Source organism: Microcebus murinus, chromosome 19, assembly GCF_040939455.1.
Source record: "Microcebus murinus isolate Inina chromosome 19, M.murinus_Inina_mat1.0, whole genome shotgun sequence".
Classification (NCBI taxonomy): Eukaryota; Metazoa; Chordata; class Mammalia; order Primates; family Cheirogaleidae; genus Microcebus; species Microcebus murinus.
This window is the reverse complement of record NC_134122.1, coordinates 1,182,944-1,209,210: the sequence shown is the minus strand read 5'-3', so window position 1 is coordinate 1,209,210 and position 26,267 is coordinate 1,182,944. Positions and strand designations below refer to the sequence as shown.

Below are 26,267 nucleotides of genomic sequence, written 5' to 3'. Positions count from 1 at the left end.
CTCACATGGCAGTGTAGATGGATAAAACACAAGTTTTAGAAACAGTTAAGAGGTTTGCATTTATTTTAACTTAGAAAAACAGTCAGGAGCAAGACATACACTACTAACATGCTTCTGTCATAGAACCGTACTCTCTGGTTATAATTCTGACTCACTCAAGGAATATCATGGATATTTCAGGAAAATCTGCCTGGGTCTTCTGCTTTACCTAAGTAAACTGTGACCGGGGATGCCCCTCCCAGCAGACGCAGAATAAATTAATCCCAACCACGGAGGAGAGCTGGGTGGCCACGCGCTCCTGCTCCGAGTCTCAGATTCTGGTCTCTACCCTTGATACGTGCGTGCGTGTGAAGCCACGTGTGCTGACCTGGGAAGGCCATGGTGCACGTCATGTATAGAAATATTTTATATATATATATTTATATTTATATATAACACAGTAAAGGTACATGTGTATCGTACATGCGTGTACACGGGGAACCCAGACTTGGCACGTGCCTCTGCACAAGCAGAGACAGTGACTTGGCAGAGTCCCTCGGCTGCTAGACTCTCCTGTGACAGTGGATCTTCACAGAGAGCCCCAAGGAGGGGACTCAGCACGGTGACTCCACGTAGTCGTTGTCCAGCCCTCGGCGGAACCTCGCTGTGAGGGAGCGGCTGATGACAATCACCCTGGGTGCCATGCAGTCCTCTCTCCTGTGCAGAATGTTCCAGATGAGCATGGCTGCTGCCAGGGTGGCCAGAAGGCAGGCACCAATGTTCAGGTAGCAAGACCAGGAGAGGTTGGTGTACGGGCCGATTCTGTAGAAAGTCACCAGCCCAATGACCAGGACAAAACCTGCATGGAAAGAGAAGAATTTAGAAGGCCTGTGCTGAGCCAGGGTAGGACTTCAGAAACGTGATTCAGAGCCCACACTGAAAGACAAGTTCCATTTCTTTCCCTAATCCTCTGTCCTCCTAGAATGAGTGACAAGCCTGTTTTATGGTGCAGTTACTTAGTATTGAGCTACCTTTGATTGAGCCTTCTGTAGGCTCTTAGGACTCTTGGATCTGGTGGCTGTGGAGGGGTGACATGTGTCTGCTTAATTCCAACATGGAAGGTGGGAGGCCAAGACGGGAGGATCACTTGAGCCTGGGAGCTGGAGGCTGCAGTGAACTGTGATAACACCACTATACTGCAGCCTGGGTGACAGAGTGAGACCTTATCTCTAAAAAGAGAAAATTTAGATATGGCATCATTTCTAGGTATCTGGCTCCAGGGGGAAACAGTCTGGCTCTGTTGTGGTGATCTTGTGACCCAGCCAGGTGGGATAGAAGCAAAGGCCTGGTGGGCTGCCCTGGCCCCCCACCTTTCCTCTCCACCCCTCCCCCCCACAAACACCCCTATCTTTGTCTGTCAGGTTGACCTGGGTGAGTCAGTTTTCTGTAACCAAAGTGCCAAAGACTCTCCATAACAAAGACTGGAACAGAACAAACTCTCCAGCCCCTCTCGGACTCATCTACGTCTCTCCCCACGCTCTGGCCACACTGAGCCCCCTGCTGTCCCTCCACCTGGCCTGCCTGTTGGCACCCATATGTCTGTGCATGCCAGTCTTTCCACCCCCAGTGGCCTCCCCGCCTTCCTCAGGAAGCCAAGTCATTATATCCCTATGTGGCCAAAAGCAAAGGACAGCATGAGAGAGCACAGACAGAGACACAGAGACACAAGGTGAGAGACCCGTAATAGCCTTGACCCAAGCACTTATATCTCATCCTCACTGTACCCTTCAGAGAGTGTCAACTAAACATTTATCTCCCTACATTCTGTCCTAAACAATGATAGAGACTAATCACTATGTTAATTATTTATAATACTCTGTGGAGTTTTTATAAATGGAAAGCTCCCAGACACTTCCATACTATCAAAAATAACATTTCCTTTGTGACTCATACTAACTAAAGGAAACGTGTGACATTTCTCTACCAATGAAGAGTGTATCCTCTGCTTACAGTTTTGTGGTGTGGGTTTTTGTGTCAGTGTGTAAAGGAATTACAGCCTGTGTTTTGTGTAGTACAAACGAAAGCATGTTCAGCGTGTGCGCTCTCATTTGTGAAATGTCTTGGGCACTTTTTTCCAGCCAAGGGAATTTGCATGCTTGTTTCAAAACTCGGAAGAGATGGCACAGGAGGCAGGGCAGGTGCGTTGGTGAGCGTGCGGCGTGCCAGCATGCGTCTGATATGCGAGGCCTGGGGAGAATGGCCGGCAGCGGGTGCAGTGGGAGCTTTGGGCGGGGAGCTGAGGCCCAGCGGGGCAAGCAGTGCAAGACGAGAGGCCGGCGTGGTCAGAAGGAGCTACCTAGACAGCAGTGGCTTTTCTCAGGCATCCACTCTGCGGAAGCATGCAGACGCCATCATGTGGCCTCAGCTCCAGTGTCACAACATCTGTCATCAAAATAAAACAGCATGAGGCCGGGCATGGTGGCTCACGCTTGTAATCCTAGCACTCTGGGAGGCCGAGGCGGGCGGATTGCTCAAGGTCAGGAGTTCAAAACCAGCCTGAGGGAGACCCCATCTCTACTATAAAAATAGAAAGAAATTAATTGGCCAACTAATATATATATATAAATAATTAGCCGGGCATGGTAGCTCATGCCTGTAGTCCCAGCTACTCGGGAGGCTGAGGCAGGAGGATCGCTTGAGCCCAGGAGTTTGAAGTTGCTGTGAGCTAGGCTGATGCCACGGCACTCACTCTAGCCTAGGCAAGAAAGCGAGACTCTGTCTCAAGAAAAAAAAAAAATGAAACAGCGTGAAGGACCTGGACACTTTCCTGTGACCTCCAGGGTAAACGCTGAGCAGGGCTGACCCCTCACAGCTCTGCCATCTGACTTGGGGGTCAGTTTCCATCACTGATGCATAGAGAAAGAGGACCTGGAAGTACTTTTGTTGTAAGATATTTGCATGGAGATTTGTGAATTATGAGAATTTGATTGGAGGAGCTGACCCCGAACCTTTTGGAGTGGACTAAGGTGCGCTCACCACCGGCTGGCAGAAACTGGAAGGAGAGGAAGTGGGCGCTGACGTGAGCGCAGAGCAGAGGGAGCCACCTTCACCTATGAGGGGCTCTGCTGACTCATTCACTCAGAAAACAGGACAGTGTTGCCCTGGGACCCGCAGTTACACACCGGGAGTAGAGCTGAATGAAACTCACATGCAGGCACGGCCCTAAATCAGCCACCTTCAAAATGCACATCCATAGTAGAAGGGCAAGCCTTGGACAGCCCAGCAGTGGACAGCCACCTGGGGAGGAGGAGTGGATGGTGTGAGCCTCATGTCACCAGGGTGTCTCCGAGACGTGGCCAGGGAGGAAGTCGGGAAGTTGCAAGGGACACACGTGGAACAGTTCATATGTACACAGTTCAAACAGGCTCCGCTCCACAGGTTGTTTTTTAGGAAAATCAAGAGCAGGAATAAAGTTGTACAGAAACATGGAGTGACTGGCCAGCAGTCACCTCTCGAAAGGAAGGAGGCTTCTCAGTGTCCATCTGCTTAGGTTGGCAAGAGTGCATGCATGTTTTACTGATTCCTCTGCATACATATTTTATAATAAAACATTTTAAAAGACTGAAATACAACTATTTCTAGAGTCTTCCGCTGTCAGGCACTTCCTCTTGTGGAAGGTGGGCGTGACAGTAGGACACAAGCTTCATACATCCGGGTTTCCTTGGCTGTGCTGCTGGGCCTTTCTGAGGAGGTTACGCTGTGGTCTTTATGAAACACACAGCACATCTCTGCCATGCTTAAAACATCCCCGTGGCTTCCCGTTGTGACTGGGACTCCACACCTTGGCCTGGTGGCACTGCCTGGTGTCCAGCACTCATGACTTCCCTGCTTCTGTCACACTGCAGCCAGGAGGGCCCTTTCCACTCCTCTGAGCTGCCAGCTCCACCTGCTCCTGGCTTGCCCTCGCACTCCTGTCCTTTGGCTTGACCAGCCTAGGGAGGAGGAGCTCCCTCCTGTTCCTGACCCTTCAGGGCCCAGCCCAAAGTACCCCTGCCTGCCTCATAGCACCTGGCCTCCTCCAGTTGTCATTGTTGCCATATCCCATGGAGGGCAGGCTCCCTGGGGCAAGAGCGTTACCTACTTCCCCAGGAAGGCTCTCCACGGTTACTTGTTGAATGAGTCATTCGAGGCACATCCAAGTACGTGAAGCGGAATTGAATGCAGTGCGGGTCTACAGCAGAGGAGGCAGGGGGATGCCAACCGAAGGTTTTTAGTTACCAAACCCATCAGAGTGACAGGACCCTGCCAGCCAGGCTTGCCTAGAATGCTGCGTTGGAGCTGGTGCTGCTACCCTGACTCCTTACAAAGCTCACAGAAGGATACACTGATTCCTGAGGACTCATTTGCATTAGTCACATGTGCCTGTATCCAACAGACCTGCTAAGCCTCCTCCCTGTGCCAGGGCCATGAGAGGCGTCAGCAAAAGCGCACACAGATGGCTTAGGCACCATTGACTTGTCCTTGGGGAGTTGGCATTCCTCTCCGGGGGATGGAGATGGAATTCATCACTGTGCCTGGCAGAGCAGGGAGCGAGAAGATGGGCATGTGCTCCCAGAGGGTGGCATTCGTCAGGCCTTGCCATACTTGGGGGTTCGGGCATGTGGAGAAGGCACTCCAAACTCTAAACAAATGGTGGAAATACTAAATTGTGCAATAAGTTCACAGAGCATGTAGACAGGCAGCAGCCCGGCCTCTTGGCCCTTATTTCACTTAACATAATGTTTTCCAATTCTATCCATGTTGTTGCAAATGGCAGAATTTCATTTTTTTGTAGCTTTATAATATTCTGTTGTGTATATACATCACAATTTCTTTATCCAGTTTTCTGTTGATGGACACTTGGTTGATTCCAAGTCTTGGCTATTGTGAATAGTGCTACCATAAACCTGGGAGTGCAGGTACCTCTTCCATATACTGAATTCCCCTCCTTTGGGTATGTGCCCAGCAGTGGGATTGTTGGGTCACGTGGCAGTTCTATTTTCAGTTTTTTGAGGAACCTTTATACTGTTCTCCATAGTGGTTACACTAATTTACATTAGTGTACACTAATTTACATACATTAGTGTAATTTACATTCCCCCCAACAGTGTACAAGGGTTCCCCTTCCTCCATGTCCTCACCAGCATTCTTTAGTCCCTGCAGGGGACTAAAATGGCTGATAAAAGCCATTTTGACTGGGATGAGATGATACCTCACTGTAGTTTTTATTTACATTTCTCTGATGACTGATGACGTTGAGAATTTTTTCATATACCCGTTGGCCATTTGTATGTCTTCCTTTGAGAAATGTCTACTCAGATCCTTTGCCCATTTTTAATTGGATTATATGATTTTTGAGTTGATGGAGCTCCCTATATATACTAGTTACTAATCTCTTGTCAGATGGGTGGTTTGCAGATATTTTCTACCACTCTGAGGGGCGTCTCTTCACTTTGTTGATTGTCTCCTTTGCTGTGCCTTTTAGCTTGATGTGATCCCATTTGCTCAGTTGTGCTCTGGCTGCCTGTTCTTTGGGGTATGACTCAGGAAGTCCTTGCCCAGACCAATGTCCTGAAGCATTTCCCCAATGGTTTCTTTCAGTAGTTTAATAGTTTCAGGTTTTAGACTTAAATCTTTAATCCATTTTGATTTGATTTTTGTATATGGTGAGAAATAAGGGTGTAGTTTCATTCTCTTACATATAGATGTCCAGTTTTCCCAGCACTATTTATTGAAGAGACTGTCACCTTCCCACTGTATATTCTTGGCACCCTTGTCGAAGATGAGTTCAGCATTAAATGTGTGAGTTTATTACTGGGTTCTCTATTCTGGTTAGTGATTTTCTTAAGATCAGTATCAAATGCTTTTGAAAATAGGGTAGGCTGTTTTAACCTATTGATTGCTTTCTTCCCTGTAGTTAGCTATATTGCTTACCATGTACATAAACTCAGGTTTCGGAGCTGTATTTGCTTCTGAGAACTATTTTTTAATAATATATAAGGTGAAAGAATACTGAGTGCAGATAAATTGATAAAAAGTATAAATTCACATGTGCACAAACGCCCTAGGCATAGCCACTTACATCCTAAAAGTACAGGTTGTAAAAGTGTTGAAGGCCATGGATCAGGCGTCAATACCAAGCTTGATGGGGGGGTCCTGTTTACAAGGCAGGTCCCCACCTCTCATTATTAGCCTTGAAAGCTATTGAAAATCTAGCAACGTGTGGCACTGGGCTAGTTTTGAGCAAAGTTCCAGGTTTCTCACTTTCCTAACTGGTGGTGCGAATCAGAGGCTGCACTTTCCTTGGCGTTTTTATTGCCAGAGTAAGTAGAAAAGAATATTTTAGGCCTGCACCTTGTGTGAAAAAAGGTTAACTAAAATTTTATATTTACATCACTTACTTTGTGTAAAGACCAGTGTTGGTTCTGTTTTGCTTTGGTTTAGCTTAGAATACGTGTAGACAGAGAAAGGGTTCATGCATTTAGAACAACCCTCTCAGATACCAGTGCAATACAGAGGTTGCCCCAGGATACTGGGCCTAGGTCCTGCACCTCACGAGGCACCTGTGTGGTCCTGAGCACACAAGTGTGAGGATGGGGCTGGCCAGGGACTCAGCTCGGGGCACAGCTATTATCGTCTTGGGGCTCCTTTGGTGGACAGTTGTCCAAATGCTGCACCAACTGATAGAGTGTATGTACTGAGCAGATGCACGGAATGAGGAAATCTTCCTTGTGTTCTGCGGTCAGCAGTAAAAAGCAAATGAGAACGTGAGAACACAGAGACACGTGTGGCCACATACTCCCACTGTGCATCTCTGACACTGGTAAGCAGGCTGTTAAGTCTGCTGGGTAATCGCACCACGCTGTGGTGTTGCTCTGGAGTGAAGTGGCCTTTCACACCCATGCACTTCTCTGCTTGGTCAGGTGGTGGGGCGGGAGGGCTGGCTGGCTTCGAGTATTTCTGTCACCATCTTAACTTGTGAAGGTCCTTTTCTCCCATTGTCCTTTCCCCTAAAGATTTTTCTCCCAAAACTTTTCAGTGATGTTAATCAGTTTTTAGAAACAAATCTAAGGGAAGAGTTTCAGCAAACACACTGAATTGTGCACATGGAATCGATTCTATCTCATGAAGTTGTGTTGCCAAAGCAAACAGCCTCTTCCTGTGAGCCAGCCGCAGGCGGTGTGAATTACAACCCGGCCAGCCCTGCTGGCCCTTTCCCCTCTCTTTTCCTTCCTGCCTGCTTCCTGGGGCTTCAGCTTCTGTCACAAGGCCTTCCTTTCGGAGGGACTGTCAAACACACACACAGGTGGCATGTGTGGAAGGACCCTGGGCTGACTCCTGGAGCTCTTCATAGAGCTGCAGCACGAGCTGCAGAACCAGCCTGGGCCATAGCCCCAGTGCACTGAGAGGAGCCTTGTAGGGCAGACAGACCAGTGGGCGTCTCGAGGCCCCGCTGTGGCTGGCAGTTTCCACTTGTGAGCAGGAAGAGGAGGCAATCCAAGCAATTCTCTCTAGAGGGAGAGATTCTGGGAGGGGAAAGTGAGAGGAGGAGGGTAGGATTCCCGCCATTGTGGGCTTCCACGGGATCGTGAAGCCATGCAGTAATCTCCGCAGTCGGAGAAGATGGAAGGGAAGGAAGAGATGGGCAGGGGTGGCTGGGTGGAGACTGATGCTTTCGGAGTGGGGACAGAAGACAGAAAATTAATGATCCAGACCAAGCGAAGTGAAATCGAGTGTTTCTCAGAGAAGATCGCTGCATCTAAGGCAACAGTGGGAATCCCTCCAGCTCACGAGATGCCAGTTCAGTAAGTGCTTCTCAGCTCCGCTGACCACTTGAGAACTGATCCATCAGCATCCCCGGGGGTGAACTAAGGGGCCACTAGTGTGTGTAAAGTTTGCCTTGTGAGAACAAACCTCAGCGCTCCAGAAGTGGAGAAGGAAGCCCGCAGACACTAACGAAGCTAGGCAAGGCTGCTATGAGCTCTTGACAAGGTCCACAGCAAACCCACCCTTAGCGTCATCCCATGTGCACTTAAGAGGCCTAGTACAAAGAGGGAGCTGGCCGAGCCAGGAGATAAAGAACGTCCTGGAGCCCGGTGTCGGAGGTGGCCTTGGTAGACAGTTGTGTCCGTCAGCTCTGGTAACACACATGCAGCGAACTATCGCGGTTCACAGGTGACGAACTCTGAGGTGCCAGCTTGTAGAGACTGAGGTCAGAAGTGAACAAGTGCAGGTTCCCCGACTCGGGAGAAACAAGACTCTCTGTGTAGCATGAGGGCTTAGGCCTCTTGCTTGGCTTCCATAAAGATTCTAAATTGTTGGAGAGTGTTCCCGAGGAAAACCTAAACACCACTGTGAAGGCCATTCAGAAGAAACGTGAAGCTGTTTTCTTCTGCAAGTCAGCTTGTTTTCAGAATGGCACTGGTTACCACGGAGACAAGTTGGTGCCATCCAGGGCACCATTTCTCATGTCCTTGAGGTAGTGATCAGGATCTTTTGGTTATATGCCACCATTTTCCAAAAAAGATTGAAAGTTGGCTAAATACGTGACAGTGTAATGTAGACGGAAGAAGGATTGTTTCAAAGGCAGAAGCAGGCAGGAAGCAGGGCATTTGCTGCCAGGATTGCTCTCATCTGCCAGGCCCCAGCTCCAGCAGAGGGGACCGTACTAAGCCAGTGTTCTTGTAGCAAGGATGCCACAGGTCCTCACACAGATGCAGGAGAGCGCCATGTGGGCACTGACCCAGGGGACAGCTGTGACTCACCAGATTGACCCCTGGTCATGGCTGTGTGGTGTTCTCGCACTGGACTCTGCTAGACGGCACGGCTGCCCTGGTGGCTGCAGTCATGGCCGAGGAGTTGCCCTTTGAAGGTGCCCCTGACCGAACTACAGAGCTCTGTGTGGCCAGCCGCTAGATTGTCCCATCTAAAAATGTCATCTTCAGGCCAATCTTGATTGATTAGTCCTGGGTGCCAGAAAGCAAGGCCCAGAGTACCTGTGTGAAAACCAGGGGAGCAGGCAGGAGGGTACTATTCCAGGAACACTTGGAGCCTGGCAGAGTCCTCACTGAGAGAGACAGTTTGCCCACCTGGGGTGGATGGCAAGAGTGCCTAGTGGGCTCTCCCGATGCCTCAGCACTCACCAGGCCCGAGTGGAGAGCCCAGGGTCTGCATCAAGGAGCATGTTGGCCACACTCTGGACTCAGGGCTTCTCATTGTGGGTGTCACCCAGCAGGACCATGGGAAAGTCAGGACAACCCCGGCACGTGTCACTGAAGACAGTACACCTGTGGGTTGGGCGGTCACTCTCCCCACTGCACAGATAGCACCAGGGAGTAGACAGACTCACCCAGGGACTCCTGGCTGACCAGAAGCAGAGCCAGGAGCAAACCCAGGCAGCCTGCTCTGGAGCCAGTGCTCCAGCCGGACACACTTGAGAGCCCAGAATGTTCTCAAGAGCCATAGAGAGCTAAGGAGCCTCCTGAGCTAAGCTGCCTGCAAAACTGGCCCCTCAGCGTTCTACCCTTCTCCAGGAGTTGCTCAAGTTTCTGGTGCCAGGGCCAGGCAGTGGCTGCAGTAATCAGAAGCTGGAATGACCTTCTTACCTTTCACATGTCACCTGCCCTGACCCCATTCAATGCTCCTTTCCTTCCATGCCTGTGCCTATCTGCCCAAATCAATAAGACCACAGAACACGAAAGAGCAGAGGCACAGTAGAGAAGAGAAGAGGCAACGAGAAGGACAGCAGAGGATGGAAGAGAAGAGAATGAAAGAGGTGGAAGAAGGTCTGTGGCAGGTCTCCTAGCAGACTAGGAGCTCTGTATAACCATATATATGGCTGAGGAGAGGCTGATCGCGGGCACCGTCGCACGTAGGGCAGGCCCTCCACACTTCGCTTGCTCTCACTGGGGCTCAGGGCAGGGAGAGGGCCCATAGCCCTTAGGGGCAGGATGGTCGTGTCACAGCCCAGGCATGGTGCTGAGGACAGCACTGGTGCCCAGAGAGGTTGTGGAATGAACAAGTGAAAGCACAGACCCACTGCTCCCTCCGCGTTCTAGGATAACAGAGTCCCCTTCTGGGTGTGCAGCATCCTCCTGTTTCCCCCCACCCCACGATCCCATGTGTTTTCCCTTCCTCTTTTTATGAGCATCTTACCCCTTGCCCGCCCCACCTCGCTGGGTGCTGGGATCGAGGTCCGCTTGCATAACAGGTAATAGCAGGCGTTTCCTCGTCCTGTGACAGGACATCCTGGCGCCCTTCAGTCTCTCCCAAGCACAGGAAAAAAACTCCACTCTAAAATTAGCAGCACGATAGAAGAAAGGCACATAGTTGCTCTCTGTCCTGTTTGTCAATGAAAGCAGTCTAAACAGGGCCAAAATGCATTTCCTTTTTGGGCAAAACAGACCTGTTAGGGGTGATGGTTGGACACCAACAGGGAGAGAGGAGCCGCCCAAAATGCCGCCAAGGGCCACCACCCGATGCTTCTGGCCTTTCCCCCTGGCTGCCACCTGTCTGATGGTTTTTGAACAGAGCCTGGTCCGACCTTTTTAGAAGTTGTGCTGGCCTGGACATGCTCAAGAGAGGGGAGCACAGCTCTGCGCCTCCACCACTCCCCCCTCCCTGCCCGAGGGATGGGGCACTTGGGAGACCCTCAGCAGCATCCCCAGGATTGCTGTAGCACAACTCGATTTTAGTGAGTTGCGGTGCTTTCCCCCCATTTTGATTGTTTAAAAATACATTATTTGAAAACAACACTATCTTGTCCTGCAATAAGAGTTTGCAGGAAGTAAGCAGTCGTGTCTGACACGCCAGAGCTGTAGGAGTTCCGACATTGCCAGATAGGGCCCTCAGGATCTGTGGAGAAGTATGGCGATCAGCTTGGTTATCCTGCTGGAAGGAGTTATTTTAAGAATCAAAAACTATTACTTTTCTATTACTAAAATATCTTTATTATGACCCAGTATTTCTAATCACATTTTTAAAATCTTCCATTTCCTCTTCTAAGGGATGGAAGTTCAGATAGCCACACGTGATGGAGACTGGTGGTTTCAGTATGACTGAGAACTGTCTCCGTTTTATGGCCCTGAGGTCGGCAGAGGGCAATGTGGGTGGCGTCCTGAATGAGACCCGTCACCTGGAATGTCGTGTTTTCACCACTGTTAGGGGGGAGGGAAGGGGACAGAACTGAACCTTGGTAATGTCCCCCATCTCAGAAATTCTAGTGATCAGTAGGGGGCAGAGAACACCTGTTTCACAATCTTGTAAACTGAGACTCAGGTTGGCTCAGGACATGCCCAAGTTCATGCTGATGGGGTTGGAGCCAGGATACAATCCCAGTTCTCTTGACACCAGGCCCTGTGCTCTTCCACCAAAACTTTGTCGGGAAGTGACTCGCCTGGGACCACACTGCTGTGCTGGCAATTGCGCCCAGGACAACCTGATATCCTGACCCCCACTTGGGGCACCTTCCACCACACCAACACCTGCCCCAGCCAGTCAGCTTCATTCTGGAAATTGTGTTTCTCAAGGAAGGCTGGGACCCATTAATCCTAGCACTATTCACTTCAGACCCTGCCAGTTCCCTGCTGGGGCCCTGTGTCCAACACGGGGAGGTGCTGCGGTTCTGCTTCAGGAAGGAAAGGCAGGTGGGTTGGCTGCAAACTGGCCATACTGCCGTGTGCCGATGTGTGGTGTCTCTGTCTCTGTCTCCTCAGACACTGAGCTCACTTGTTCCCAGTGAGCAGCTGGAAGCCTGACCTTCCCAGCATCCATGCCCCTTCAAGCTCTGAGCCACCAGACGGGCAGTAGTGGAAGGAAAACAAGCAGAACACCCCTTTGGCCGATGGAGGTCCTGGCTGAACAGCTGCCATGGCTTCCACCACTTGTCCAGAACTCCCCGGAATATTCTGTGAATTGTTTATGACGATTCCGTCATTCTCACCCTTCAAAGATGGCAAGGTGTTCTTGTGACCTGTCCCATCTCAGCCCAGACTGGTGGGCTCCAGAGTGTCAAAGGAGGTTCCAGGCACCGACAGCCCAGCACCACACAGCTGCCTCCTGGCCTCGCTCCAGCCCTGTAGACCCCACACTCCCCATGGAGCTCGGGGAAGCTGGTGCCATCTGCGTCTGCGCCAGAGCCAGGCAGGGTGCGTGCACACCTTACTGTCTATTGGGCGCTGGTCCTGTACTCGTCCTAGAAAGGGCCTGCGCAGGAAGCTGTGAGAGTGACCTGCCTCCCCAAGGGTGCTCTGGGCCTCTTAGCTGGGAGTCGCAGAGCTGGGGGCTCCGGCTAGCTCTGCTCTTCCCTGGCTGTTCCAGCATCGAGGAAGCCGAGTGACCGTGGCTGCAGAAGGGCCCGCCTGGTCTCACATCCACAGACTTAGAAGAGCAACACGCCAGCCCTGGCGTGCCATCTCAGGGCTTAAAATGGGAAAGGGCGTGACAGAGACGCAGAGACATGTGTGTTTCTGTCTTGTTTTGCCCACAGCAGCAGGTGGGGAGGGAGGATGCCCCACAGGAGCCTCTCAGTGGTGTGGCCACATACAGAGGTGCAACCTCCTCAGACCATCAAAGGCCCTAGGGTCCCCATGACTCCCCCACTCCCCCCACGGCGGGCCTGAGGGCACAGCTCCGCCTGCCTAGGGTACTTACTTGCCAGCTGGAACGCAGCGGCCATGGCCTCCTCCCAGCACTGGGCATCAGGTGACCCCAGAGGCAGGCCCGCGAGCCCCAGCATGAAGGTCAGCTGGCCTGCAGCGAGCGCCGCTGTGGCAACCAGGTTGCAGGCACGCATCATGTCGAACTGCACTGCGGGGGAAGGGAGAAGGCAGGTGGTTAGTGTGGGCAGGCTGGTGGGCAGCGAGTCTGAGGGCCCCAGCCAGGCAGGGCCCCATGACGGCCACACACTTTCTTGGTGTCTGAAAGGCAGTAGGCACATCCAGTTCCTGCTCTGGAAGCACGTGGCCTCCCCCTGGTCCACCGGACAGCCCATGTGCCTCCCTGATCACTAGAGACTCCTCACAGCCCCAGGCCTGGCTGCAGGGGTCGCATCCCCCTGGATAGGCCTTTCTCTGTGATTCTTGTCTTCTTGGAAGAGCCGTTCCTCTCGGTTTGACACAGTGCTCGAGGGAGCTCCTGTGGTGGGTTGAAAAGGGAAAGGAGAATCCACACTCAGGGGTCAGCATGCTGGGTCCTGGCTGGTGTTATTTTGTTGTTCTACTAGCAAGGGCGCCGTCATGACCAGAGCCCGCTGTGGCCCAGCTGTCTAGTGCATCAGCTTTCTGATCCCAGGAGGCCGGTGGTGTTTCCCCTCACTCCTATGGGTGAGGGACCTGGGCCCACAGGAATAAGTCGGGAGCCCCCTGCCCCACCAGGGGCAGAGCAGGAGCCAGCCCTGGGCTCCCCCTTAGGCACTCCTTGCCCCGCTGCCCAATCTGTCACTTAGCCTGTGGCCAGAGCCGGTGGCCACTTCCCTCACCGGTGGCTCAGGTCTGCCTTCCCTGCTCCCCACCCACACCCTGGGCACAGGAGCCAGGCAGACAGGGGACACAGACACGAGTTTGGGGCAGAGCCTTCTGTGGGAGAACTGCAGAGGAGGGCATCGCCTGCAGGGACAGGGCTGGTCACTCTTCTGGAGCAGAGAAGCTTTATCCTCCCGCAGACAGAACCGACCGGTGGTGAGACTGTACTTTCCTACGCGTGCACGTTGGTAGTGGGCTCTGGCGTACACAGGCAGTGCGTCTGCTGCTGGACGCACGGCGCAGGAGCCAGGTGCTGGCTGAGAGTAGGGGCCTCATCTAATCTTCCGCACTGTGCTTCTGTATCCCGTCTTATTGCAAGCTATTTAGGAAATTCTGGTTCACAAAGTTAAGTTGGTGTAAGTAGTAACACCTTTTCAAACACCTTGTCTTGAAATCTCAAGGTACTTTTGAGGTAAATCATCATAGGAGTTTGAGAAACAGACCCTTGATTTTCAGGAGTCGGTCACTGAAAATGCTCTAATCACAAATGTAAGAACTGAGCAAGAGGCAGCAGATTCTTCCAGGAGCCCTGAAGGCACCTGGCCTCTGGGTGACCACTGCATTGTCCCACTCGGCGGTAGAGATGGGGACGAGGAAGGCGTAGAGGCTGGCCTGGCATCTCCTGTGTGGGGAAGTGGCCTGTTTGTGTGACGGGGCCGAGTGTTCACAGAGACTCGTGGGTGCCTGGCCGCCTCCTCGCAGGCAGGTTCCTGGGGAGCTGGGGTTGGCAGGAGCAGCTCATCAGTGGTCCTTACACGCCCAGGTGGCAGGTGCCCTGGCCTTGGAAGCTCAGGAGTGTGGAGGCTGCTTCACCTTGGTGAGTTTTTAAATGGCTAGAAGTGGCCGGGCATGGTGGCTCACGCCTGTAATCATAGCACTCTGGGAGGCCGAGGCGGGAGGATCGCTCAAGGTCAGGAGTTCGAAACCAGCTCTGAGCAAGAGCGAGACCCCTGTCTCTTCTAAAAAATAGAAATTAATTGGCCAACTAAAAAAAACATATATAGAAAAAATTGGCCAGGCGCAGTGGCTCATGCCTGTAATCCTAGCACTCTAGGAGGCCGAGGCGGGTGGATTGCTTGAGGTCAGGAGTTTGAAATCAGCCTGAGCAAGAGCAAGACCCGGTCTCTACTATAAATAGAAAGAAATTAATTGGCCAACTAATATATATATATAGAAAAAATTAGCTGGGCATGGTGGCGCATGCTGTAGTCCCCGCTACTTGGGAGGCTGAGGCAGGAGGATTGCTTGAGCCCAAGAGTTTGAGGTTGCTGTGAGCTAGACTGATGCCACGGCACTCACTCTAGCCTGGGTTAGCCGGGCACAGTGGTGCATGCCTATAGTCCCAGCTACTGGGAGGCTAAGGCAGGAGGATTGCTTGAGCCCAGGAGTAGGAGGTTGCTGTGAACTAGGCTGACACCACAGCACTTTAGCCCAGGCAACACAGTGAGTCTCTGTCTCAAAAAATAAAATTAAATTAAATAAATAAATGGCTAGAAGAATAGTTTGAGCCACTGTTGCCATTATCAGCAGTTCCATTTGGTCCAACTTAAATGTTTATTGAAATGCAGTTCAGCTTTGCAGAATGGTTTCATAGGTCACGAGTAGGCACACATGCACCTCACCAGGCGGGCCCCTTGGGCTTGGTGCCTGCCTCTCCTTCCACCTCGTGCAGGCTCTGCTCCCCGCCCCATCTGCCCCACACGGTTGTCATCACAGGAGATGTCTTCCCACCCTCCCTGATGGAATATCCTGGCAGTGTGTTCTACCATGATGCCAGGCACATAATGGGCAGCTCTGCCTGGGCCCATGGTGTCTGTCCCTTGTCCACGTCATTGAAGCCCTTCTCTAACTCCTGCTGTGAATTCATTAAGTCCCTGAAGCCATGCCTTCCTGGGCGCCCTCACCTGCAGACCAAAGGCAGACCCCCATGCCCCCTCCACCCCTCCAATGACCCAAGCTGGCGGCCAATTTACAGTGGGGCAAAGCTGCCTCTTGGTGAGAGTCCAAGGGCTTCAGCAGCTTCCTCTGGCTGGTCGGAGGCCTTCATGCACTGCCTGGCTCTGCTCTTGGGAGCTGGCTGTGACCAAGGGCCACCTCCACACAGATGAGGGCCATTAGTGGCATCATGGAGAGGCCGAGAAGAAGCAACACCTTCCCGTGCAGGGCGAGCAGGAACGTGGGATGTGACTCACTGTCCACTGTGAAGTAGCCCCATTCCTACAGGTCTTTCTCAGGCCGTTAAACCATTGTGGGATAAGCCACCGCCAATGGGAGTGGGGACCTGGTGGTGGGGCCCTGTGCCATGTGAGCACCGTCTCCACCAGGAGGCCCTCATGCACCCCACCCATCTTCAGGCTGGATGATGTCTGATTCATGCTCCTCATTATTTGGCATCTATATTTAGGCTCATGGAGTCACAGCGTCTTTCGAAGATGTGCCATTTCCCACCACCGAGGACCAGCCCGTCCTGCCCATTGTTTTTCCAGTTGCCTCCCTCCATGGCATCCCCATCTGTCACTGGGCTTAAGGGAGCTCACCCTCAGCCGTCCCCGGTGCCAGGCATTTCCCACATGCCTTGTCCAGCCTGGGCGGCACCCCCAGCTCTGAGGCCACTGGGCCTTGTGCACACCATGTAAAGAGCACCCGTGCACGAAGGACGCAGAGCACAGAGACCCCTCAGCTGCTGGGAAGTCAGGAGAGAGGGAGCACACTGCCGGCCAAGTGACTGCCACCAGCCGACCTCACACCTCACTGAGCCCCGAGGCAGGGGGCATCTGGGCCTCAGTGTCTTCACCTCCCCCAAGGCCGAAGGCGCCCAACCTATGCAGGGGAGGTGGGCGGGAGCCGGGACTTACATGGTCCTCACAGCCAGCCCTAGCATGACCACACACCATGTGCAGGAGACCAGACTCAATCCTGCATGTTTCAAAAGTGTCCTGTCCCTGTGTTAGGGATGAGTGTGTGCTCCAGAAGGTTCTTTTCCAGTGTGATCTGAAAAACCATCTGGGACTGTCCTGAGGTTGGTGTTCTGTATAATGCTCTGTCATCTTAACACTTCACTTCATAATCATTTTTACCATTTATATGACCATCTGGAAGGCTCTGCTACTCTAAAAGATCATAGGGTTTGGGGAGTATTAAAATACCATGTGGAATATTAATAGTGCAAGACAGTAGAGCCGCTCAGATTCATGGCAGCTGGTTTCCAAGCTCTGCCTTGGAGGTGGGAAAGGCTTGAATGAATGGAGGCAGGGATGGCGTGGGCGGGGCCACCAGTGAGGAGGCGGCCTTGAGTGAGCTGGAGCAGCAGGGCTGCAGTGAGGCCAGATAATTGAGGCTCCCAGGAGCGAGGAAAGGCTCAGACCAACTCCTGACCTGTCCTTCCGCTCCAGCCCTGCCCTCCCAGCTGCCCTTCCAGCCGCCCTTCCTGGCAGCTTGGAGCAGCCTGTGCCACACACCACGGCAGAGGCTCTGCATGGAGGCCCCACCCCCACCCAGAGGGAGTCTTCCCAGAGCTGGTGTTCATTCCTGAGCTCTTCAACCTGTCCTGTGCCATGTGTGTGACCCTAGATAGTCACCCCCTGACTTTCAAAGGTAACAGTGAGAACCTGGTTCTAGCATGTGTGGCCCAGCAGTTGGTAAAGCCCAAATGCTGTGCTGTGTGCCCCACGCGTAGTGTGTCTGATGTCCACGGGGTATGCAGAGAGGCTCACTTGGAGCCACCTAAGAGAAGGACAGGGGCTTCCCCTGAGGGAGCACTGGGCTCAGGTCAGTTATATGAGATTCAGTTATATGATCATCTATTCTTGTGATCTCTATATGATCACCTCATTTCAGGACTCGTGGTGTCTGACAGAATGCATGAAATATGGAAAGATGAAATAAATGTGCAAAATGAGACAAAGAGACAGTGGAGGCCGGAAAGTGAGACCAACCCCGACTTCAGTGGGAGGTGAACCTCAGGTCCTCCCAGGACCCCCTGAGCTCCTCACAAGGACAAAGAGGCCCCTGATCAGTAAGAAAAGTCCTGGTCACTACAGGCTACAGAACAGCCAGGGGGCAGGAAGACCCCCATGGCCCTCTCAGGGATGACCCTAGCACTAGACCCCTTGGCCCTGGACCCAGCCCCCTTGGGACACCCTGCAGCTTGGGGTGCCCCAACCAGAGTTCATAACGTCGGGGACGGCCCTGGTCCCTCAGGCCTCTCCAGGTGTTTGTGAGCTACAGCACTGAATGGTTCCAACCAAGTATGCTCTGTGGGGTGGGACCTCAGTGCACAGAGCCGGCAGGAGAGTTCCACGCCATCCCAAGTGATGGCTGGAGACTCTGAGGATGGCCTGGTGCTCTGAAGGAAGCATGGCATGTGCCCTGTCCTGACAAGCCCCCACCCCCAGACTGGTTTTCCAGTGGGATCAGGAGGAATCTGGCACCTGCAGCCCCGAGGCACAGACGGACATGGCCCGTCATGTATGTCAGGTGATTTTACCTGAAGATGGCTTAGGTGTGCAGGGAGAAGAGGGTCTGAGCTGACCCACTTGGAGTGTTGCAGGAGAGTTCTCAAGGCCAGGCCTAACTTAAGGCAGTAGCCAGTGGCAGCCGCTGGGCAAGTGGGGACACAGGTGCACCAGGGCTGCAGCTACTGGTGGGGTGGCCGCATGGGCCAATTTGGAGTGGTTGGCACTGTGGGGATGAGCTTTGCCGAAGGGAGAAGGCACCAGTGAAAGACAGGAGGAAGGACCAGCATTATCAGGAGAGACGTGGCAGGTCCCTGACCTTGGGACCTTAGAGGAAGGAGCACACAACCCGAGGCCCAAGCCTGTGGCTGGGGTCTGCTATTTTCCCTCGAGAAGAGCCGGCATAGCGCTCCTTTGTTCATACGGTATTTAGTCACGTGAAGCTTGTTAGGAGTTTTGTCAGTAACCAAAATGACCCATTTAGCCTGTTTGTCTTCCTCAGTTCAGTCTCATGAGCCTCATTCATGAGAATCTTCCCGTGGACATTTAGATTGTTTGAACAAGCGTTTGCTACTTGGATGCATCGAGGGCTAGCCTCCCGCAGACACTGTATTCATTTGTGGGGGGGGGGGGACCATGAAAGCTGCTGTCTGAGCTGTCAAGGGGGCAGCAGGGCTTAAGGGGCCTAGGGCCCAGTCCTCGGCCAGTAGACGGCAGGTGGGGGGGGTGGCGGTGAAGGGACACACAAAATGCTTCAGAGGCTGAACCGCGCTCAGGACACCTGTGGGTATTGGGTGTGGTGCCAAGACATACACATGGCAGCAGTTAGGAGGCCTTAAGGCCCAGGGCTGGGGGCCAGCGGAGGACTCCCTCTACCCGGGAGTGGTCTGTGGGATGGAGAGACTAGTGCTGGTCCCAGAGCACGTGAGAGCCCCAGCCCAGGAGCCCCTGCAACCCCCAGCCCCACATCCAGGGCTGCGCGAGGCTGCTGCCTCCACCAGTGCCTTGCCCACTGTGCCATGGGGTTGCTGGCTCTTGCTCTTCCTCAGAGCAGTCAGAGTCCAGATGGGGGTCTCTTCCAGCAAGGCATGCAGAGGCCCATGTTCAGCTGTGTTTGTCTGTCTTCCTAAGACACCTGAGTTCTGAGAGCTTATAGAAATTTTGAAATTATTCATATGCTTTTATCTTTAAGAAGAGGGCTGTGGCTCCTTGCTCACAACGGACCCAAGTGGAGGTGACCTGTCTAGGCTGTGTGCTACAGCCAAGGGGCTCTGTGTTGGACAGATGGGGGTTGGAATCTTCCACAGCACCTTGGCTGAGCCATGTGTCCTCTGCAAGCTTTGGTTTCTTTGCCTGTGAAATGGGGGTGGTGCCCCCCGGGGGTTGCTTGACCACAGCAGGTCGGGGACGGGGTGGGGTTTTTGACAGTCACGTGTGGCACATGTGGCTCAGGAACTTGGGAACACTCTCTGGAAGCATTTACCAGAGGCATCGCCTAAGCCCTGTGTTTAATGACCAGTGTCATCCCAGAAGAGGAGAGGTCTGATGCTGAAACACTAAAGTTCTGCAGTAGGGGCTGAGGGTCCTGGGGGTCAGAGATTTTTAAACTTTTTATTTTACTCACAAAAAATATTTATTTTCAACCAAGGAAAAACATCTTGTTTTGATTAAGGTACCTATCCTTTAACTAGGCACAGTGGCAGAGAGCAAGCCCTCACTGCATAAGATGAAATCCCTGTGCAAAGCGGCCAGAGGAAGGTCTGCCGGGCAGGAGAGCGGTGTGGCCCTCACTCACTAGGGAGAGGGTGAGCGTCAGCCCAGGTTCCCTGGGAGACCAGCGTGTCTGTCTCCCCTGCCCCATTAACCAGTGGGCCCCGGCCATATCGAAAGCAACAGAAAAACAGCAGACTTACATTTGACGGTGCCTCGGGACTCCTGGAAGCCAGCCAACTCGGAGCCCCAGCCTAGTGCCTCGCAGTCCCGTGTGTCCGCCTGGCCGGCCCTGGCCCCAGGGCCCGGCCCTCCCCGGCCCCTGTCCGGCAGCCAGCAGGACCTCCACAGCCCCACGCTGCGCTTGCGCCCATCCTCCAGCGTCTGGTACACCCAGTTGGGAGTGAAGGCTGCTGCATTGTTGAGGACGAGTGAGACCAGGGCCACTAGCACAGCCACGGCCACAAGTCTCTGGACGGTCATCGCTGACCACCGGTGTTGCTACTTATCCAAGAAACCCCAAGTCCCAGTCAGCTGCTGTGTGTCAGGGAGAGCGAGACGCTGCTAGGGGAGGCTAGAGCACATCGCCGCTCATTCTCGGTGGGAGCGTGGGAGGCTCCGGCCGGGCAGACCAGACGCTCGGAGGGGTTGGTGTCGGGGGAGGCCCATAGGACAGGTCCAGGTGAGCCCGCCTCACGGCCCTGCCTTATCCTCCTTCCTGCACCTGGAGCAGGGCCGCGCCTGTGCTGCAGCCAGTTGCTGCAAGGCCCATCCCGGGGAGGAAACGGGGGCACCAGCGCGAATCCAGAGTCGTGAGCGTGCCGTCGTCCTGGGAAGCAGAGGCCCAAGGAGGCTGCGTGTGCCTCTCCCCCTGCAGTGGCAGAAAACAGAAAGTAACTCAGGAGGCAGGCGGCAGCGTGGGAGTCCAGCCCCAGGTCTCGCTCGGAGCAGGGCAGGTTTGGCAGCTGCCCCTCTGCTGCCTGGGCCCTTTCCAGGTGCTCCACAGCGGATGGCAGGTCCTGGAAAGCAGAGCGCCCGCTGCAAGGAAGTGTGTGTGTGCTCGAGCTCGAGCTCTCCCCGTCTCTCAGCAGAGAGGAAATGGTTGTTTTTGAGGCTGTTTTGGTGAGCTGGAGGGCGTAGCCAACTGCAACAAATAGCAGCCCTGCCACCACAGCCAGACACTAACAGGATGTGTTTCCTGATGGGAAAGGCCTGGGGAGACTTCTGAGGCCCTGCTCCAGGCCAGCCCCTCTGCTGCCCCCTCCCCACCTTCCTGTCCCAGAGGAGAGGCCAGGGATCCCAGGCACAGGGCAGACCTGCCGTCTCACCCATTGCCGTGGAAACTGGCAGGCTCCTGTGCTGGGACACAGGGCCTAGGGATGCTGTGGACATCTGGAGGCAGGTGGGACCCTAAGGGCCAGTTGCTCGCCCTGGCTACTGTCCACCCACCCAACCATCCCTAGCACAACAAGCACCCGAGCCCATGATGTGTCAGGCCTGCCTCTGTCCCCAGGGTTCTGCCCTGGAGTGGGGCACAGATAGCAGAGGGATTTCTGGGTGGGGCAGAGCCCCACAGCCTGGTGAGAGAGCAGGTGTGCCCAGACCTGACCAGTCAGGGACCACACTTGAGGCAGAGGTCTGGAGGTCATCTTTGAGGCCATGAGAAAGGGTAGGATTCTGGACGTGCCAGGTGGGGCACCCAGCAGGGCCTGGAATGGAGCAAATGTGGTTTTTGGCTTGGCCCATGCTTTGTTCTGATGGAAACTGTCACCCCCCACAGCCACATGAGAGGGTCAGAAGGTAACTTTGTGCACCGTCGTGTTGTCACACAGAGAGTAAGCTGCCAGGAGCTCGGAGGAATCTTCACTGTTTGCTCAGAGCCTTCGGCACTGCTGGATAGACACAGTGAGAGGGGCTGGGACACTGTGTCCCTTCTCCGGAGAGCCCACCAGGGCTTCAGGCAGCTGTGAATGGACAAGAGGATGTAGGTGTCCCGCATCCCGCCTGAGCCGTTCCTAGCGCACACACTCGAGGCACCGTCCAGCAGAAAGGGCTCTGTCAGGGCCAGGGCTCCGCGAGGGAGCAGGAAGCCTCTGAGCGCCTCCTGCCTTCATGCACTGCCTGTGTGGGGGGCCTGGGCCCGGGGCTACCCCAAGAGCCCCCCATTTCCTGGGATTGGTCCTTTCAGTCGGTTGGTGTGTGGCCCTGTACATTCATTGCATGTGACTCGAGGGGCCCTGTCTGCCGAGTGTACGTGCCAGAAAGGCAGGAAATCTGAGCTCTGTCTCTGACCAGCCTGTGGTGAATCCTCACCCTGAGAAATCTTTGTCCGTGGATCCCTGAGGGATTTTGCCTCTTTTAGGATCTTTCCCATTGGAGTTTGTAGCAGATGGGTCAGTTGAGTTCTCCCTTCTTACTTGGCTTGTGCCAGATCACAGCTTCTGTTTCTGTTGTTCTTGTCTGTTCACTCCAGCCTCTCTGTGCTCATGTTCTCACACCAGGAATGTGACAGGGAGCGCATGGTGGTGGAACATCTACCCTGGCTGCTCTGCAGGGGCTCAGAGGCCCTGGGAGAGGCCCCCAGTCCTGCCTGCACGTGCCCTTCTCTGAGCACGTGGGGTGCCGCATCTCAAATGTCCACGCTCCTAAGCACACAGTGCAGTAGGCTGTCTTGAAAAGGAAATTTTCCCAAAAGTTTCCTGTAGGAAAGAATTTACTTCCCTCCTTAATTATATCACTTGTCTTTAGGTAGTGGTTAAGTGACTAATGTCCACTAAAGAGCTAGTGGCATATCAAAGCTCAGAGAAGCAGCCCTATCCAGTCCTTTCCTTGGGTTAAGGCACCCACCCACGAGGACAGCCTGAGGTACTCCTTGGGGGGTGGGAGCTGGGAAGTCCTGTGTCACAGCTGCCATCGTCAGCCCTGCCCACCCGGCACTGCTGGCCAGGCTCTTGTCAGGCCCCAGCTGTGCACCCCGGCTTCTAGCTTCCGCAGCGTGGGAGGCCAGGCTCAAGAGCGCAGAAGTTAGGAGCGTCCCCCCTGGGAGGAGATGCTGTCATTAGAGGGTCTGTGGTGCTCACGGCAGGGCTTCCCCCTGAGGGGACTCCTCTTCTCCCTGCTGCTGGGTGTCTTTGGTCTGCCTCAGAGTCTGACTGCAGCTCCTGCATGTGCATCCACTGCTCTCATACTCACACAAACGAGGAGTCTTAACACAGAACAGAGAGGGCAGGAAGATTTGGTGACAGTGACTGTGTCCTTCAGTGGGACATCAAGCCGCTAATCCTCTGGTCGCCCACTGTCTGGACACAGGTCTCAGCAGAGCTTCTGTAGTGCACTGGGCTTTGCAGAAACCAGGCCTGGTTTAGGGCCGGCATCTTGCTGCCCATCTGCTTCTTATTTCAGGCACTCAGAGCTGATGAAGTACAGATGTGCGTGGCTTGCCACAGACCCGCCTGGACAACAGGAAATTCTCAGGACTTGGATGGGGAGACTAAGAGTGTGTTTACTCCTTGGAATTCATGTCAGATGCACAAACCCCAGAACCCTGCACTAGAGTCAAAGCTGTCCCTAGATCCTTGGCAAGTTGTGTGTGGAGAGAATGTCAGGAATTGGACGGGGGTTGATACGGCTCTGCCAGAAGGACACAGCTGGGTGAGAGCGCAGCACGTGTTCTGTGGAAGCTGCAGCTAATTCTCAGGGTCCAGCGAGTCTGAGCTCAGCCGGGTGAGGGGCCCCTGCGCTCCCTGTGCTTTTGCTCACAGCAGCCTCAGCCCAGCGGGAAGGGGGGGACTGTTGGGGCCACCCTGAGGGGGCGTTTCCCGAATCTGTCTGCCTCACTGATGAGCTTTCTAGAGCCCTGCGTGGTGGAGACTCAGTTCCCAGGACAGAGGGCTGGTGGCAGTAGCAATGTGGTGGACGGATCGCTGGTCACACACATGCGCAGTGAGCCATGGCAAAGCTGAGTCAGCTCTCCGGGCCTCTCGCTCCCGCCATTCCTGCCCAAAAGCAGCCTGACCCTGGTAGACACAGCCTGCCCTGTGGGAGAGACACCCACTTCAGAGAAACGGGGGCCTGGCTGGGCCCATGTGTCAGTTGCCGGGTTTCACTGCTTATTTAGGTCATTCTCCACTTTTCTGTTATTTTTAAGAGACAGGATCTCACTTTGTCACTCACGCTGGACCGCAGTGGTGTCACCATAGATCACTGCTACCTTGAACTCCTGGGCTCAAGTGATCCTCCCTCCTGAGCCTCCAAGTAGCTGGGACTATAAGCACAAACCACAATGCCTAGCTGTTTTTTTTGTTTTGTTTTGTTTTTTCAGAGATATGGGGTCTCTCTATATTGCCTAGGCTGGTCTCAAACTCCTGGCCTCAAGCAATTCTCCTGCCTTGGCCTCCCAAGGTGCTAGGATTATAGGTGTGAGCTACCTCACCTGGCCTGTTCTCCGCTTTGATGGGGTATGGACCCAAACCGTGGGTTTTCCAGACAAGGCAGAAGAAAGGGAGCCACACCCTCGCTGTGCAGAGGCACATTCCGTCCCACCCAGCTCCACACACCTGGCCTCGGGAGACAGTTGAAAATAAACACAGATTATTTTCTAAAGGTTCCAATCATGTGAAATCATTTGGAATGGGAGGATAAAAAAGATCTGATATCTAACAAGCGTTTTGCTGTTTATGGAGCAGTCAACATGCATTACGCACTCAGTTTGTGCAGTGGGCTTGGGAGGGCAGCTCCGAGCACCCGAGACCACCCAGGGCTGCTGGAGCAGTGAGGAGTCTCTGAGGAGCTATGACATCTCTTCTGTCCATTCAGTAGAACTTATTAGAAGCTGTGTGGTGAGAACAGGGTATTTTTCTGATTAGATTTCTCGGATTTCAAGGTTCGACCCCTGCACCCCATGTGCTGTCATTAGTTGGCACTTCCAGACCCAGCAGTGTCTCAGAGAGCCTAGTCCACCGAGTTTGACCTGTGTCCCACAGGCTCCTGGGCTGGGGCCAGGAGACCCCCGCAGAGGCAGCTTTGTCTGAGCCATTTATGAACAACTTGTCCTTCCCGTGCATTTAACCAGCACTTCAGGGTGGAAGACAGGGTAGCTTTGGTTTTCTGCTTATTATAAAGAAAGAAGTTTAAACGCAAAGAAGGTGATTTCTTGGCTGAAGCCCCTGGGTGACCTAGTCGAAAACAGCCTCTTCGAGAAGGAACTGGAGTCGTGGCTGTGTGGGCCTGGGCAGGTTCTCGGGCATCTGCAGCCTCACAGCTGCTGTTAGCAATTTGGATTCTGAAGCCAGAAGGACGAGGAAAGCAAACCAATCTCCATGAGCGAGAAGCGGGTGGTGCTGCCAGGGACCCGACCCTCTGAGATGCCCCGCCACCACGCGGTCCTTCACCACAGTGCTCCCCGAATGTCCTTGAGGGTGCTAGTGGGCACAAGCCCCTCAGGCTTGTGAGAAGCCCCTAGATGAGGGCACGAGGAGAGGGTGTTGAGCCTAGCCTGGGGGAGGGAAGGTCAGCTCACATGCAGATGCCATGGGCGGCTGTGGACACACACCGCCCTGGCTCCCAGACACCCCACATCACCCTGCAGAGGTGCTTGTTGAGTCACAAGTTGCCACATAAACCTCCCCTAAGCAGTGGCTGCCCTGGGCGGATCTTCCCTGCCCTTGTCGCTCAGTAGCACACATCTACCAAAGTAACTGAAGTTCCAGCAGGACCCAAGTAAATCCAGAAAACACACAGAAAGCATACATTGGCTACAGGAAAGGCACCAGACATACAGCCTTTCAACCACTGATACCACAGTGACGTCCGTCCAGGGGACAGACCCCAGCCTCGGGGGGACTGCAGCGAGCTGGCCCCACCACCTGGCACTTCCATCTTGGAAGCTTTATCGCTCGGATTCCCTCTGAGAGAAGCTGAGATGTGCGTTCCACAGCAGGGCTGGGCCCTGACTGCCCTCTTCTCAGGAGCTCGTCCTTCCCCAGGCAGCACACACACCCTTGTGTCCCCTCACTCACCAGGACAGCGGGCGCCTCTCCCAGATGGCTTGGGCCTCTGCGGCCAGTGGGGAGGGAGCAGATCCCGCCCCGGCGAGGCTGTTCCTCAAGACTCCACTCCTGTGCCTGCCTGCCCTGCCTGCTGTTTTATCTGGAGGGAGCCGCTGGAATGTGAGGGAGGGCCTCGGTGAGGACACGTCCCCCAGGGCTGTCCAGGGTTTGCTGTGTGCGCTGCTGAAGCACTGCTGGCAGCAGAGGGAGGGAACATGATGTGTAAACTCTCCTCCTGGGCCTTTTCACTGTGCAGTGACCACACTGCATTTGTAAAAAGGGCATCTTCATCTGGGGCCTTGAGCCTGTTTTTAGATCTGAAGGCACAGGCTGGGCGGGGTCTGCAGGGCTCCCGAGGAAGGCGGCTCACAGCGACCACTGTGGATTGAGTGGCAGAAAGCATACATTGCCCACCCCCTGGAGGACTGGCCTTGAGCAAAAAGCCCTCGAGTCAACACTCGTTTGTTCCAGAGTGTAGGGTCCCCAGGGGTGGCCAAGAGCAGCCTTTACCTTCCCTG

At 54.0% G+C, this 26,267-nt stretch overlaps 2 protein-coding genes across 3 annotated transcripts in view; one reads left to right on the top strand and one right to left on the bottom strand.

Moving 5' to 3' along the window:
* The window catches only part of IFT140 (intraflagellar transport 140), an 85,617-nt gene that overhangs the window by 45,014 nt on the left and 14,336 nt on the right, over positions 1 to 26,267 (top strand). The window lies entirely within an intron of this gene.
* Positions 34 to 25,832, bottom strand: TMEM204 (transmembrane protein 204). Of its 2 annotated transcripts, XM_012743554.3 has the most exons (4): positions 25,720 to 25,832; positions 19,906 to 20,573; positions 12,670 to 12,825; positions 34 to 838 (listed from the first exon to the last, which is right to left on the bottom strand). In XM_012743554.3, exons 2-4 carry the CDS (start codon positions 20,183 to 20,185, stop codon positions 594 to 596), a joined length of 681 nt encoding a protein of 226 aa, XP_012599008.1. In that variant the 5' UTR covers positions 20,186 to 20,573; positions 25,720 to 25,832; the 3' UTR covers positions 34 to 593. The 2 variants fall into 2 exon arrangements, with proteins under 2 accessions (XP_012599008.1, XP_012599007.1); XM_012743553.3 differs by lacking the exon at positions 25,720 to 25,832 and having other exon boundaries at positions 19,906 to 20,812.

Bases quoted from the DNA above. Each gene is read 5' to 3' on its own strand.
- TMEM204 (XM_012743554.3), bottom strand. From the start codon at position 20,185: ATGACCGTCCAGAGACTTGTGGCCGTGGCTGTGCTAGTGGCCCTGGTC. The intron at 12,826-19,905 runs GTAAGTCTGCTG...CTTCCCCCGCAG, and splicing joins GTCCCGAGGCACCGTCAAAT to TGCAGTTCGACATGATGCGT. The intron at 839-12,669 runs GTAAGTACCCTA...CTTTCCATGCAG, and splicing joins CGCTGCGTTCCAGCTGGCAA to GTTTTGTCCTGGTCATTGGG.